Raw genomic sequence first — 15,000 nt, forward strand, 5'->3', positions numbered from 1 at the left:
CCTCAAGGTAGGATACTACTGCCTCAAGGTAGGATACTACTGCCTCAAGGTAGGATACTACTGCCTCAAGGTAGGATACTGCTGCCTCAAGGTAGGATACTACTGCCTCAAGGTAGGATACTGCTGCCTCAAGGTAGGATACTGCTGCCTCAAGGTAGGATACTGCTGCCTCAAGGTAGGATACTACTGCCTCAAGGTAGGATACTGCTGCCTCAAGGTAGGATACTACTATTACTACTGCCTCAAGGTAGGATACTGCTGCCTCAAGGTAGGATACTACTATTACTACTGCCTCAAGGTAGGATACTGCTGCCTCAAGGTAGGATACTACTGCCTCAAGGTAGGATCCTACTATTACTACTGCCTCAAGGTAGGATACTGCTGCCTCAAGGTAGGATACTACTGCCTCAAGGTAGGATCCTACTATTACTACTGCCTCAAGGTAGGATACTGCTGCCTCAAGGTAGGATACTACTATTACTACTGCCTCAAGGTAGGCTTTCTGTAGGATACTGCTGCCTCAAGGTAGGATACTACTGCCTCAAGGTAGGATACTGCTGCCTCAAGGTAGGATACTACTGCCTCAAGGTAGGATACTGCTGCCTCAAGGTAGGATACTGCTGCCTCAAGGTAGGATACTGCTGCCTCAAGGTAGGATACTACTGCCTCAAGGTAGGATACTGCTGCCTCAAGGTAGGATACTACTGCCTTAAGGTAGGATACTACTGCCTCAAGGTAGGATACTACTATTACTACTGCCTCAAGGTAGGATACTGCTGCCTCAAGGTAGGATACTACTGCCTCAAGGTAGGATCCTACTATTACTACTGCCTCAAGGTAGGATACTGCTGCCTCAAGGTAGGATACTACTGCCTCAAGGTAGGATCCTACTATTACTACTGCCTCAAGGTAGGATACTGCTGCCTCAAGGTAGGATACTACTATTACTACTGCCTCAAGGTAGGCTTTCTGTAGGATACTGCTGCCTCAAGGTAGGATACTACTGCCTCAAGGTAGGTTACTACTGCCTCAAGGTAGGATACTACTATTACTACTGCCTCAAGGTAGGATACTGCTGCCTCAAGGTAGGATACTACTGCCTCAAGGTAGGGTTCTACTGCCTCAAGGTAGGATACTACTATTACTACTGCCTCAAGGTAGGATACTGCTGCCTCAAGGTAGGTTACTACTGCCTCAAGGTAGGATACTACTATTACTACTGCCTCAAGGTAGGGTTCTCCTGCTTCAAGGTAGGATTCTACTGCCTCAAGGTAGGGTTCTACTGCCTCAAGGTAGGGTTCTACTGCTTCAAGGTAGGGTTCTACTGCCTCAAGGTTGGGTTCTACTGCTTCAAGGTAGGGTTCTACTGCTTCAAGGTAGGATTCTACTGCCTCAAGGTAGGGTTCTACTGCCTCAAGGTAGGGTTCTACTGCTTCAAGGTAGGGTTCTACTGCCTCAAGGTAGGGTTCTACTGCTTCAAGGTAGGGTTCTACTGCCTCAAGGTAGGGTTCTACTGCTTCAAGGTAGGGTTCTACTGCTTCAATGTAGGGTTCTACTGCCTCAAGGTAGGGTTCTACTGCCTCAAGGTAGGGTTGTACTGCTTCAAGGTAGGATTCTACTGCTTCAAGGTAGGGTTCTACTGCTTCAAGGTAGGGTTCTACTGCCTCAAGGTAGGGTTCTACTGCCTCAAGGTAGGGTTCTACTGCTTCAAGGTAGGATTTTACTGCCTCAAGGTAGGATTCTACTGCCTCAAGGTAGGGTTCTACTGCGTCAAAGTAGGTTCTACGGCCTCAAGCTAGGGTTCTACTGCCTCAAGGTAGGGTTCTACTGCCTCAAGGTAGGGTTCTACTGCTTCAAAGTAGGATTCTACTGCTTCAAGGTAGGATTCTACTGCCTCAAGGTAGGATTCTACCGCCTCAAGGTAGGATTCTACTGCCTCAAGGTAGGATTCTACTGCCTCAAGGTAGGATTCTACTGCCTCAAGGTATGATTCTACTGCCTCAAGGTAGGGTTCTACTGCTTCAAGGTAGGATTCTACTGCCTCAAGGTAGGGTTCTACTGCTTCAAGGTAGGGTTCTACTGCCTCAAGGTAGGGTTCTACTGCTTCAAGGTAGGATTCTACTGCTTCAAGGTAGGGTTCTACTGCCTCAAGGTAGGATATTACTGCCTCAAGGTAGGGTTCTATTGCCTCAAGGTAGGATTCTACTGCCTCAAGGTAGGGTTCTACTCCTTCAAGGTAGGGTTCTACTGCTTCAAGGAAGGATTCTACTGCCTCAAGGTAGGATTCTATTGCCTCAAGGTAGGATTCTACTGCCTCAAGGTAGGATTCTATTGCCTCAAGGTAGGATTCTACTGCCTCAAGGTAGGGTTCTACTGCCTCAAGGTAGGGTTCTACTGCTTCAAGGTAGGGTTCTACTGCTTCAAGGTAGGATTCTACTGCCTCAAGGTAGGGTTCTACTGCCTCAAGGTAGGATTCTACTGCCTCAAGGTAGGGTTCTACTGCCTCAAGGTAGGGTTCTACTGCCTCAAGGTACTGTAGGCCTGATTCTATGATTCTAATGGGAGTGTAGGTTAAGGTAAGTATAGGTGGGGTTTTGGTTAACATGCAGTTTTGTTTAAAGTGTTAAGAATTGACTTTTTTGTTTAAATGGAAACGTTCCATTTCAGACTGTGAAGAGATGCCAGAGTGGTTTGTCAGACACAAATAGCCTGATCTACTGTATGTCAATGGGCCTGGGTTCTCCACCTCTCTGATCCATCCTCCCTCCATGCCTGTTTACCCACCAGGTCCCGTTGGTGATCTTCAAGCGTGAGAAGGAGGTGGCGAGGAAGCTGGAGTTTGATGGTCTCTACATCACAGAGCAGCCGTCGGAGGATGACATTAAAGGCCAGTGGGACAGACTAGTGATTAACACTGGGTAGGTCCACTGTCACCGCTCAGTTACTGCATAGTTCATTATCACAGCGGTCGCCTCCCTAATGGCACCCTATTCCCTGCATAGTGCACTACTTTGGACCAGCTCTTCTCTAAAGTAGTGCACTGTGCAGGGGTATAGGGTGCCATTTGAGACTCAGTCAGTTATTACAGCACAGCTAACGCAGCATGGCCCGGGTCACGGAGGCCACAGGCTGAGCTAATTGTCCTCTAAATGTTTAAATGTCAAACCTAACGATCACGCTCGTCTTGCGGTGGTGGGGCTTTGACTCTGCAGCCCTATGATATAGAGGTCTCTGGGTCACATATTAATGATACAGAGAAATGAATGAATATGGCAAACCATTATCGTTAATCCATTTCATAGCTGGATAATGTTTTTTTGCATAGACAGAGCATGTGGACCATGTTTTCTGTTTGGAGGACGTGGGCTAGTAATGTAATGGACTTTGGTTTGGATTTTCAGATCGTTTCCAAACAACTACTGGGATAAGTTTGTGAAGAGGAAGGTAGGTCTGAATTCAAATTCACTGAAGACTCTCAATGTAATACATTTAGCTCTACATCACTGACCTGTTTAGAACCTGTTTAGAACCTGTTTAGAACCAGTTTAGAACCTGTTTAGAACCTGTTTAGAACCTGTTTAGAACCTGTTTAGAATGTATCAGAACAGTAGAGTAAAGCTGTGTGGGTCCCCCTGCAGGTAATGGATAAGTATGGAGAATTCTACGGCCATGACCGCATCAGTGAGCTGTTGGGTATGGACAAGGCTGCTCTGGACTTCAGCGACGCCCACGAGAAGAAGAAACCCAAGAAAGACAGCTCCTTAGCCGCAGTGTGAGTCTGGGGGTGGGGGACAGAGCCTTGGAGGGATGGGGGATGGGGGTGGGGGACAGAGCCGGGGAGGGTTTGGGGGGATGGGGGGGGTGGGGGGACAGAGCCGGGGAGGGTTTGGAGGGATGGAGGGATGGGGGTGGGGGACAGAGCCGGGGAGGGTTTGGAGGGATGGAGGGATGGGGGTGGGGGACAGAGCCGGGGAGGGTTTGGAGGGATGGAGGGATGGGGGAGGGGGACAGAGCCGGGGAGGGTTTGGAGGGATGGGGGTGGGGGACAGAGCCGTGGAGGGTTTGGAGGGATGGAGGGATGGGGGGTGGGGGGTGGGGGACAGAGCCGGGGAGGGTTTGGAGGGGAAGGGATGGGGGTGGGGGACAGAGCCGGGGAGGGTTTGGAGGGATGGGGGTGGGGGACAGAGCCGGGAGGGTTTGGAGGGATGGAGGGATGGGGGTGGGGGACAGAGCCGGGGAGGGTTTGGAGGGATGGAGGGATGGGGGGTGGGGGACAGAGCCAGGGAGGGTTTGGAGGGATGGAGGGATGGGGGTGGGGGACAGAGCCGGGAGGGTTTGGAGGGATGGAGGGTGAAGGGATGGGGGGTGGGGGTGGGGGACAGAGCCGGGGAGGGTTTGGAGGGATGGAGGGATGGGGGGTGGGGGACAGAGCCGGGGAGGGTTTGGAGGGATGGAGGGATGGGGTTGGGGGACAGAGCCGGGGAGGGTTTGGAGGGATGGAGGGATGGGGGTGGGGGACAGAGCCGGGGGAGGGTTTGGAGGGATGGAGGGTGATGGGATGGGGGTGGGGGACAGAGCCGGGAGGGTTTGGAGGGATGGAGGGATGGGGGTGGGGGGACAGAGCCGGGGAGGGTTTGGAGGGATGGAGGGATGGGGTTGGGGGACAGAGCCGGGGAGGGTTTGGAGGGATGGAGGGTGGAGGGATGGGGGTGGGGGACAGAGCCGGGGAGGGTTTGGAGGGATGGAGGGATGGGGGTGGGGGGACAGAGCCGGGGAGGGTTTGGAGGGATGGAGGGATGGGGGTGGGGGACAGAGCCGGGGAGGGTTTGGAGGGATGGAGGGATGGGGGTGGGGGACAGAGCCGGGGAGGGTTTGGAGGGATGGGGGTGGGGGACAGAGCCGGGGAGGGTTTGGAGGGATGGAGGGATGGGGGACAGAGCCGGGGAGGGTTTGGAGGGATGGAGGGATGGGGGTGGGGGACAGAGCCGGGGAGGGTTTGGAGGGATGGAGGGATGGGGGTGGGGGACAGAGCCGGGGAGGGTTTGGAGGGATGGAGGGATGGGGTTGGGGGACAGAGCCGGGGAGGGTTTGGAGGGATGGAGGGATGGGGGGTGGAGGGATGGGGGGATGGGGGGTGCCCCTCACAGTGCCTGTTGGACCCTTCAAAGCATTGAACTTAGATCATTAAAGCTCATAGATGGGGAAGCTTACTCTGTATTAGAGAGAACCAAAAATGTAGTTTCACCTTCTAAATGTGCACCTTTCTCTCTCTGTTGTTAATATGGAGTAAGCTTCCTCTGAAGCCAATAGAGTGAGAGGTGTTCTCCTGATGTTTTAAGTGTTTCAGTTGGAAGATGGCAGTAATGACCAATTACTGTACAGGATGGTGGCAGCAGGAGGCCTGATCGATGACAAATACGCCCCCAACATCAACCCTGTTTATGTTCTGTTCTGTTACAGATTAAACTCTGTAGATGTCAAGTACCAGATCTGGAAACTAGGAGTCGTCTTCACAGACAATGTAAATAAAGACTTCTTTCATCCTGCTAAAGTGACTTTAACTGCTTATTTAATATAGAATAATACATGATAGGGAGGCAGGTAGCTTAGTGGTTAAGAGCTTTGTGCCAGTAACCGAAAGGTCGCTGGTTCTAAACCCTGAGCCGACTAGGTGAAAATCTGTCGATGTGCTCTTGAGCAAGGCACTTAACCCTAATTGCTCCTGTAAGTCGCTCTGGATAAGAGCGTCTGCTAAATGACTAAAAATAAATAAAATAATAATACATGATATATGGTGTTTAACAGACACTATTTCTAGCTCTCTTCCTGACCTCTGACCCCTGCAGTCGTTCCTGTACCTGGCTTGGTATATGACCATGTCCGTCCTGGGTCACTACAACAACTTCTTCTTTGCTGCTCATCTCCTGGACATCGCCATGGGCTTCAAGACCCTCCGCACCATCCTGTCTTCTGTCACGCACAACGGCAAACAGGTACTGTGTCTGCAGTCGACTTTATCACTATGTCTGCACTTACTTAGTATCCTACAAACCAATGTCTAAAGATACAATATGTTACTGTAGATACATACAGTGTCTAAAGATACAATATGTTACTGTAGATACATACAGTGTCTAAATATACAATATGTTACTGTAGATACATACAGTGTCTAAATATACAATATGTTACTGTAGATACATACAGTATCTAAATATACAATATGTTACTGTAGATACGTACAGTGTCTAAAGATACAGTATGTTACTGTAGATACATACAGTGTCTAAAGATACAATATGTTACTGTAGATACGTACAGTGTCTAAAGATACAATATGTTACTGTAGATACGTACAGGGAGGTCCAAAGCATTTGGACAGTGACATACTTTTTGTTGTTTTGGCTCTGTACTCCAGAACTTTGAGGGTATTTTCATCCATATCGGGTGAACCGTTTAGAAATGACAGCACTTTTTGTACATAGATCCATTTTAGGGAACCAACAGTATTTGGTATTGGGTATTGTATTAGGATCCCCTGTTGCGAAAGCAGCAGCTACTCTTCCTGGGGTCCACACAGAACATGAAACATGACATAATACAGAACATTACCGTTAAATGCTTACTTACAAACCCTTAACCAACAATGCAGTTTTAAGAAAATAGAGTTAAGAAAATATTTACTAAATAAACTAATGTAAATAAAAAGTAACACAATAAAATAACAATAATGAGGCTATATACAGGGGGTACCGGTACCGAGTCAATGTGCCGGGGTACAGGTTAGTCCAGGTCATTTGTACATGTAGGTAGGGGTAAAGTGACTATGCATAGATAATAAACAGCGAGTAGCAGCAGTGTAAAAACAAAGGGGGGGGTCAATGTTAATAGTCTGGGTGGCCATTTGATTAATTGTTCGGCAGCCTTATGGCTTGGGGGTAGAAGCTGTTAAGGAGCCTTTTGGACCTAGACTTGGCGCTCCGGTACCGCTTGCCGTGCGGTAGCAGAGAACAGTCTATGACTAGGGTGGCTGGAGTCTTTGACAAGTCTTTGGGCCTTCCTCTGACACCGCCTGGTATAGAGGTCCTGGATGGCAGGGAGCCAACATAAGGTCAGTGCCGTTATCCAGCAAGGTGAGGTATTGAAAGGTATTGAAAACAGGGGTGTCAATCATTTTGACCCCTACCTTTTTGAGAAGAAAAAGTATTACTTGTTAAACAAAATGTATTTCTCTGAGCAATTGAATTAGTATAAGATCATATATTTCCATGGTGGATTTCAACTTCTTCACTAATAATGACCTCCCTCCCTCTCTCTCTCTCTCTCTCTGTGTCTCTCCCTCCCTCCCTCCCTCCCTCCCTCTCTCTCTCTCTCCCTCCCTCCCTCTCTCTCTCTGTCTCTGTCTCTGTCTCTGTCTCTGTCTCTCTCTCTCTCTCTCTCTCTCTCTCTCTCTCTCTCTCTCTCTCTCTCTCTCTCTCTCTCTCTCTCCCTCCCTCCCTCCCTCTCTCCCTCCCTCCCTCCCTCCCTCCCTCCCTCCCTCCCTCCCTCCCTCCCTCCCTCCCTCCCTCTCTCCCTCCCTCCCTCCCTCCCCCCCTCCCTCCCTCCCTCCCTCCCTCTCTCCTCCAGCTGGTTCTGACAGTAGGACTACTAGCTGTAGTTGTGTATCTCTACACCGTGGTGGCTTTCAACTTCTTCAGGAAGTTCTACAACAGGGGGGAAGAGGGAGAGACACCGGACATGAAGTGTGATGACATGCTCACGGTGAGTAGTCAGTTCTACAACAGGGGGGAAGAGGGAGAGACACCGGACATGAAGTGTGATGACATGCTCACGGTGAGTAGTCAGTTCTACAACAGGGGGGAAGAGGGAGAGACACCGGACATGAAGTGTGATGACATGCTCACGGTGAGTAGTCAGTTCTACAACAGGGGGGAAGAGGGAGAGACACCGGACATGAAGTGTGATGACATGCTCACGGTGAGTAGGCAAACCTCAGCCTCTATTCACAAAGAGTCTCAAAGTCTCAAATGCTGATCTACAATCACTTTGGCTTTTAGATCCCACTGAATCAGATTATATAGACAAGGAGGTCCTGATCCTAGATCAGCAGTGACTTCATTGCACACACCCAATATAATCTCTGAATGTGTTATTTGTGTGTGTAAGTGTGATTGACTCATACAGCTACAGCTTCTCCATTCAGTCACCAGTTCTACATCCCACTACTTTATCCTCCTTTATGGCAACTTGATTGCCATGCAGATGCAGGCAGAGCTGTGATGAATGCAGTTCATTAAGCTCGTTAAGCTAAGGGCTAATTAGTCACTAGTTGCTGGGACGCAGCTGCTAATTGCCTTAGCGTTCCCTGACACTGTGAGACAGAGAAAGGCGGCGTCAGAACGAGGCCTGCTGATTGGCCGGGCCAGGTCTAATTAGCCCCAGCTGTAATGGATACGGAATAAAAAGATCTGGGTTGTGGAACCCTATCCCCTAATATAGTGCACTACTTTTTGACCAAAGTCCTATGGGCCAACAGTAGTACACTAACTGGGTAATAGGTTACCATTTGGGACTCAGTGTAGTGAATGCAATGAACAGTGGATCAATGTGAAATGGGGCTGAGCAACGCCTCAATGACCTATTCTGTTGTGGTCTTATTGGCAGGAGCACAGAGCCATCAGAGCCCGTCAGAATGAACCACAAAATAACTGTTGAATAGGTTATATCATAAAGTCCAAACATCAATGAATGACTAAGGTGGTGTCTGGCAAGAGTTTAGAATTAGGGAATTGGTTTTGGTAGAACTTCCTTCCTAAGATATAATGTATACTGACACCGCCTGGTATAGAGGTCCTGGACAGTGTTATAATGTATACTGAACAAAAATGTAAACGCAACATGTAATCATTTCAACTATTTTACTGAGTTACAGTTCATATAAGGAAATCAGTCAATTAAAATACATTAATTAGGCCCTAATCTATGGATTTCACATGACTGGGCAGGGGCACAGCCATGGGTGGGCCCGGGAGGGCATAGGCCCACCCACTGGGGAGCCAGGCCCAGCCAATCAAAACGAGTGTTTCCCCACAAAAGGGCTTCATTACAGACAGAAATACTCCTCAGTTTCATCAGCTGTCCGGGTGGCTGGTGTCAGACGATCCCGCAGGTGAAGAAGCCGGATGTGGAGGTCCTGGGCTGGCATGGTTTCACGTGGTCTGTGGTTGTGATGGTGGTTGGACGTACTGCAAAATTCTCTAAAACGACGTTGGAGGCGACTTATGGTAGAGAAATTAACATTTAATTCTCAGGCAACAGCTCTGCTGGACATTCCTGCAGTCAGTATGCCAATTGCATGCTCCCTCAAAACTTGAGACATCTGTGGTATTGTGTTGTGTGACAAAACTGCACATTTTATAGTGGCCTTTTGTCCCCAGCACAAGGTGCACCTGTGTAATGATCGTGCTGTTTAATCAGCTTCTTAATATGCCACACCTGTCAGGTGGATGGATTATCTTGGCAAAGGAGAAATGTTCACTAACAGGGATTTTTTATTTCAGCTCATGAAACATGGGACCAACACTTTACATGCTGCGTTTATATTTTTGTTCAGTATAACTGGCAGGTTGTCAGTGTTCTAATGTAACTGGCAGGTTGTCAGTGTTCTAATGTAACTGGCAGGTTGTCAGTGTTCTAATGTAACTGGCAGGTTGTCAGTGTTCTAATGTAACTGGCAGGTTGTCAGTGTTCTAATGTAACTGTCAGGTTGTTATAATGTAACTGGCAGGTTGTCAGTGTTCTAATGTAACTGGCAGGTTGTCAGTGTTATAATGTAACTGGCAGGTTGTCAGTGTTCTAATGTAACTGGCAGGTTGTCAGTGTTATAATGTAACTGTCAGGTTGTCAGTGTTCTAATGTAACTTGCAGGTTGTCAGTGTTCTAATGTAACTGGCAGGTTGTCAGTGTTATAATGTAACTGGCAGGTTGTTATAATGTAACTGGCAGGTTGTTATAATGTAACTGGCAGGTTGTCAGTGTTATAATGTAACTGGCAGGTTGTTATAATGTAACTGGCAGGTTGTTATAATGTAACTGGCAGGTTGTCAGTGTTATAATGTAACTGGCAGGTTGTCAGTGTTATAATGTAACTGGCAGGTTGTTATAATGTAACTGGCAGGTTGTTATAATGTAACTGGCAGGTTGTTATAATGTAACTGGCAGGTTGTTATAATGTAACTGGCAGGTTGTTCTAATGTAACTGGCAGGTTGTTATAATGTAACTGGCAGGTTGTCAGTGTTATAATGTAACTGGCAGGTTGTTATAATGTAACTGGCAGGTTGTCAGTGTTATAATGTAACTGGCAGGTTGTCAGTGTTCTAATGTAACTGACAGGTTGTCAGTGTTATAATGTAACTGGCAGGTTGTTATAATGTAACTGGCAGGTTGTCAGTGTTATAATGTAACTGTCAGGTTGTCAGTGTTAAAATGTAACTGGCAGGTTGTCAGTGTTATAATGTAACTGGCAGGTTGTTATAATGTAACTGGCAGGTTGTCAGTGTTATAATGTAACTGGCAGGTTGTCAGTGTTATAATGTAACTGGCAGGTTGTCAGTGTTATAATGTAACTGGCAGGTTGTCAGTGTTCTAATGTAACTGGCAGGTTGTCAGTGTTCTAATGTAACTGTCAGGTTGTCAGTGTTCTAATGTAACTGTCAGGTTGTCAGTGTTATAATGTAACTGGCAGGTTGTCAGTGTTATAATGTAACTGGCAGGTTGTCAGTGTTCTAATGTAACTGGCAGGTTGTCAGTGTTCTAATGTAACTGGCAGGTTGTCAGTGTTATAATGTAACTGGCAGGTTGTCAGTGTTATAATGTAACTGGCAGGTTGTTATAATGTAATTGGCAGGTTGTCAGTGTTATAATGTAACTGGCAGGTTGTTATAATGTAACTGGCAGGTTGTTATAATGTAACTGGCAGGTTGTTATAATGTAACTGGCAGGTTGTCAGTGTTCTAATGTAACTGGCAGGTTGTCAGTGTTCTAATGTAACTGGCAGGTTGTCAGTGTTATAATGTAACTGGCAGGTTGTCAGTGTTATAATGTAACTGTCAGGTTGTCAGTGTTCTAAAGTAACTGGCAGGTTGTCAGTGTTATAATGTAACTGGCAGGTTGTCAGTGTTATAATGTAACTGGCAGGTTGTCAGTGTTATAATGTAACTGGCAGGTTGTCAGTGTTCTAATGTAACTGGCAGGTTGTCAGTGTTATAATGTAACTGGCAGGTTGTCAGTGTTATAATGTAACTGGTAGGTTGTCAGTGTTATAATGTAACTGGGAGGTTGTTATAATGTAACTGGCAGGTTGTCAGTGTTATAATGTAACTGGCAGGTTGTCAGTGTTCTAATGTAACTGGCAGGTTGTCAGTGTTATAATGTAACTGGCAGGTTGTTATAATGTAACTGGCAGGTTGTCAGTGTTATAATGTAACTGTCAGGTTGTCAGTGTTCTAATGTAACTGGCAGGTTGTCAGTGTTATAATGTAACTGGCAGGTTGTTATAATGTAACTGGCAGGTTGTCAGTGTTATAATGTAACTGGCAGGTTGTCAGTGTTATAATGTAACTGGCAGGTTGTCAGTGTTATAATGTAACTGGCAGGTTGTCAGTGTTATAATGTAACTGGCAGGTTGTCAGTGTTCTAATGTAACTGGCAGGTTGTCAGTGTTCTAATGTAACTGTCAGGTTGTCAGTGTTATAATGTAACTGGCAGGTTGTCAGTGTTATAATGTAACTGGCAGGTTGTCAGTGTTCTAATGTAACTGGCAGGTTGTCAGTGTTCTAATGTAACTGGCAGGTTGTCAGTGTTCTAATGTAACTGGCAGGTTGTCAGTGTTCTAATGTAACTGGCAGGTTGTCAGTGTTATAATGTAACTGGCAGGTTGTCAGTGTTATAATGTAACTGGCAGGTTGTTATAATGTAACTGGCAGGTTGTCAGTGTTATAATGTAACTGGCAGGTTGTTATAATGTAACTGGCAGGTTGTTATAATGTAACTGGCAGGTTGTTATAATGTAACTGGCAGGTTGTCAGTGTTCTAATGTAACTGGCAGGTTGTCAGTGTTCTAATGTAACTGGCAGGTTGTCAGTGTTATAATGTAACTGTCAGGTTGTCAGTGTTCTAATGTAACTGGCAGGTTGTCAGTGTTATAATGTAACTGGCAGGTTGTCAGTTTTATAATGTAACTGGCAGGTTGTTATAATGTAACTGGCAGGTTGTCAGTGTTATAATGTAACTGGCGGGTTGTTATAATGTAACTGGCAGGTTGTTATAATGTAACTGGCAGGTTGTTATAATGTAACTGGCAGGTTGTCAGTGTTCTAATGTAACTGGCAGGTTGTCAGTGTTCTAATGTAACTGGCAGGTTGTCAGTGTTATAATGTAACTGTCAGGTTGTCAGTGTTCTAATGTAACTGGCAGGTTGTCAGTGTTATAATGTAACTGTCAGGTTGTCAGTGTTCTAATGTAACTGGCAGGTTGTCAGTGTTATAATGTAACTGGCAGGTTGTCAGTGTTCTAATGTAACTGGCAGGTTGTCAGTGTTATAATGTAACTGGCAGGTTGTCAGTGTTATAATGTAACTGGCAGGTTGTCAGTGTTATAATGTAACTGGCAGGTTGTTATAATGTAACTGGCAGGTTGTCAGTGTTATAATGTAACTGGCAGGTTGTCAGTGTTCTAATGTAACTGTCAGGTTGTCAGTGTTATAATGTAACTGGCAGGTTGTCAGTGTTCTAATGTAACTGGCAGGTTGTCAGTGTTATAATGTAACTGGCAGGTTGTTATAATGTAACTGGCAGGTTGTCAGTGTTATAATGTAACTGGCAGGTTGTTATAATGTAACTGGCAGGTTGTTATAATGTAACTGGCAGGTTGTTATAATGTAACTGGCAGGTTGTCAGTGTTATAATGTAACTGGCAGGTTGTTATAATGTAACTGGCAGGTTGTCAGTGTTATAATGTAACTGGCAGGTTGTCAGTGTTATAATGTAACTGGCAGGTTGTCAGTGTTATAATGTAACTGGCAGGTTGTTATAATGTAACTGGCAGGTTGTTATAATGTAACTGGCAGGTTGTCAGTGTTATAATGTAACTGGCAGGTTGTTATAATGTAACTGGCAGGTTGTTATAATGTAACTGGCAGGTTGTTATAATGTAACTGGCAGTTTGTCAGTGTTATAATGTAACTGGCAGGTTGTTATAATGTAACTGGCAGGTTGTCAGTGTTATAATGTAACTGGCAGGTTGTCAGTGTTATAATGTAACTGGCAGGTTGTCAGTGTTCTAATGTAACTGGCAGGTTGTCAGTGTTATAATGTAACTGGCAGGTTGTCAGTGTTATAATGTAACTGGCAGGTTGTCAGTGTTCTAATGTAACTGGCAGGTTGTCAGTGTTCTAATGTAACTGGCAGGTTGTCAGTGTTATAATGTAACTGTCAGGTTGTCAGTGTTCTAATGTAACTGGCAGGTTGTCAGTGTTATAATGTAACTGTCAGGTTGTCAGTGTTATAATGTAACTGGCAGGTTGTCAGTGTTCTAATGTAACTGGCAGGTTGTCAGTGTTATAATGTAACTGGCAGGTTGTCAGTGTTATAATGTAACTGGCAGGTTGTCAGTGTTATAATGTAACTGGCAGGTTGTCAGTGTTATAATGTAACTGGCAGGTTGTTATAATGTAACTGGCAGGTTGTCAGTGTTATAATGTAACTGGCAGGTTGTCAGTGTTCTAATGTAACTGTCAGGTTGTCAGTGTTATAATGTAACTGGCAGGTTGTCAGTGTTCTAATGTAACTGGCAGGTTGTCAGTGTTATAATGTAACTGGCAGGTTGTTATAATGTAACTGGCAGGTTGTCAGTGTTATAATGTAACTGGCAGGTTGTTATAATGTAACTGGCAGGTTGTTATAATGTAACTGGCAGGTTGTTATAATGTAACTGGCAGGTTGTCAGTGTTATAATGTAACTGGCAGGTTGTTATAATGTAACTGGCAGGTTGTCAGTGTTATAATGTAACTGGCAGGTTGTCAGTGTTATAATGTAACTGGCAGGTTGTTATAATGTAACTGGCAGGTTGTTATAATGTAACTGGCAGGTTGTTATAATGTAACTGGCAGGTTGTTATAATGTAACTGGCAGTTTGTCAGTGTTATAATGTAACTGGCAGGTTGTTATAATGTAACTGGCAGGTTGTCAGTGTTATAATGTAACTGGCAGGTTGTTATAATGTAACTGGCAGGTTGTTATAATGTAACTGGCAGGTTGTCAGTGTTCTAATGTAACTGGCAGGTTGTCAGTGTTATAATGTAACTGGCAGGTTGTCAGTGTTCTAATGTAACTGGCAGGTTGTCAGTGTTATAATGTAACTGGCAGGTTGTCAGTGTTATAATGTAACTGGCAGGTTGTCAGTGTTCTAATGTAACTGGCAGGTTGTCAGTGTTCTAATGTAACTGGCAGGTTGTCAGTGTTATAATGTAACTGTCAGGTTGTCAGTGGTAGAGAAGAACCAGTAGGTCTGGTGCTGTTGTGGTTCTACCTGCTGTCCTTTAGAAACACAGGCTAAATAATGTTGACACACAAGATAATAATAATATATATATATATATATATATATATATATATAAGGGGCCCTGCGGCCAGTGTCAGAGGGACAGACAGACAGACAGGAGACAGGGCCTGTATTAGCCCCTACAGACAGACAGACAGACAGACAGACAGACAGACAGGAGACAGGACCTGTATTAGCCCCTACAGACAGACAGACAGACAGACAGACAGACAGACAGACAGACAGACAGGGCCTGTATTAGCCCCTACAGACAGACAGACAGACAGACAGGAGACAGGGCCTGTATTAGCCCCTACAGACAGACAGACAGACAGGAGACAGGGCCTGTATTAGCCCCTACAGACAGACAGACAGACAGACAGACAGGAGACAGGACCTG

The 15,000-nt window shown here is 45.7% G+C and overlaps 1 protein-coding gene across 1 annotated transcript in view; it reads left to right on the top strand.

The window, feature by feature from the left end:
• Positions 1 to 15,000, top strand: part of LOC121565307 (ryanodine receptor 2) — a 77,821-nt gene that overhangs the window by 48,255 nt on the left and 14,566 nt on the right. Inside the window, exons 15-20 of the mRNA XM_045223296.1 lie at positions 2,788 to 2,918; positions 3,402 to 3,444; positions 3,639 to 3,772; positions 5,461 to 5,521; positions 5,847 to 5,993; positions 7,627 to 7,761. Of these exons, the coding sequence (XP_045079231.1) occupies positions 2,788 to 2,918; positions 3,402 to 3,444; positions 3,639 to 3,772; positions 5,461 to 5,521; positions 5,847 to 5,993; positions 7,627 to 7,761 (651 nt within the window). The remainder of the gene's footprint in view (positions 1 to 2,787; positions 2,919 to 3,401; positions 3,445 to 3,638; positions 3,773 to 5,460; positions 5,522 to 5,846; positions 5,994 to 7,626; positions 7,762 to 15,000) is intronic.

The sequence above is a fragment of the Coregonus clupeaformis genome, chromosome 1 (assembly GCF_020615455.1).
Source record: "Coregonus clupeaformis isolate EN_2021a chromosome 1, ASM2061545v1, whole genome shotgun sequence".
NCBI lineage: Eukaryota > Metazoa > Chordata > Actinopteri > Salmoniformes > Salmonidae > Coregonus > Coregonus clupeaformis.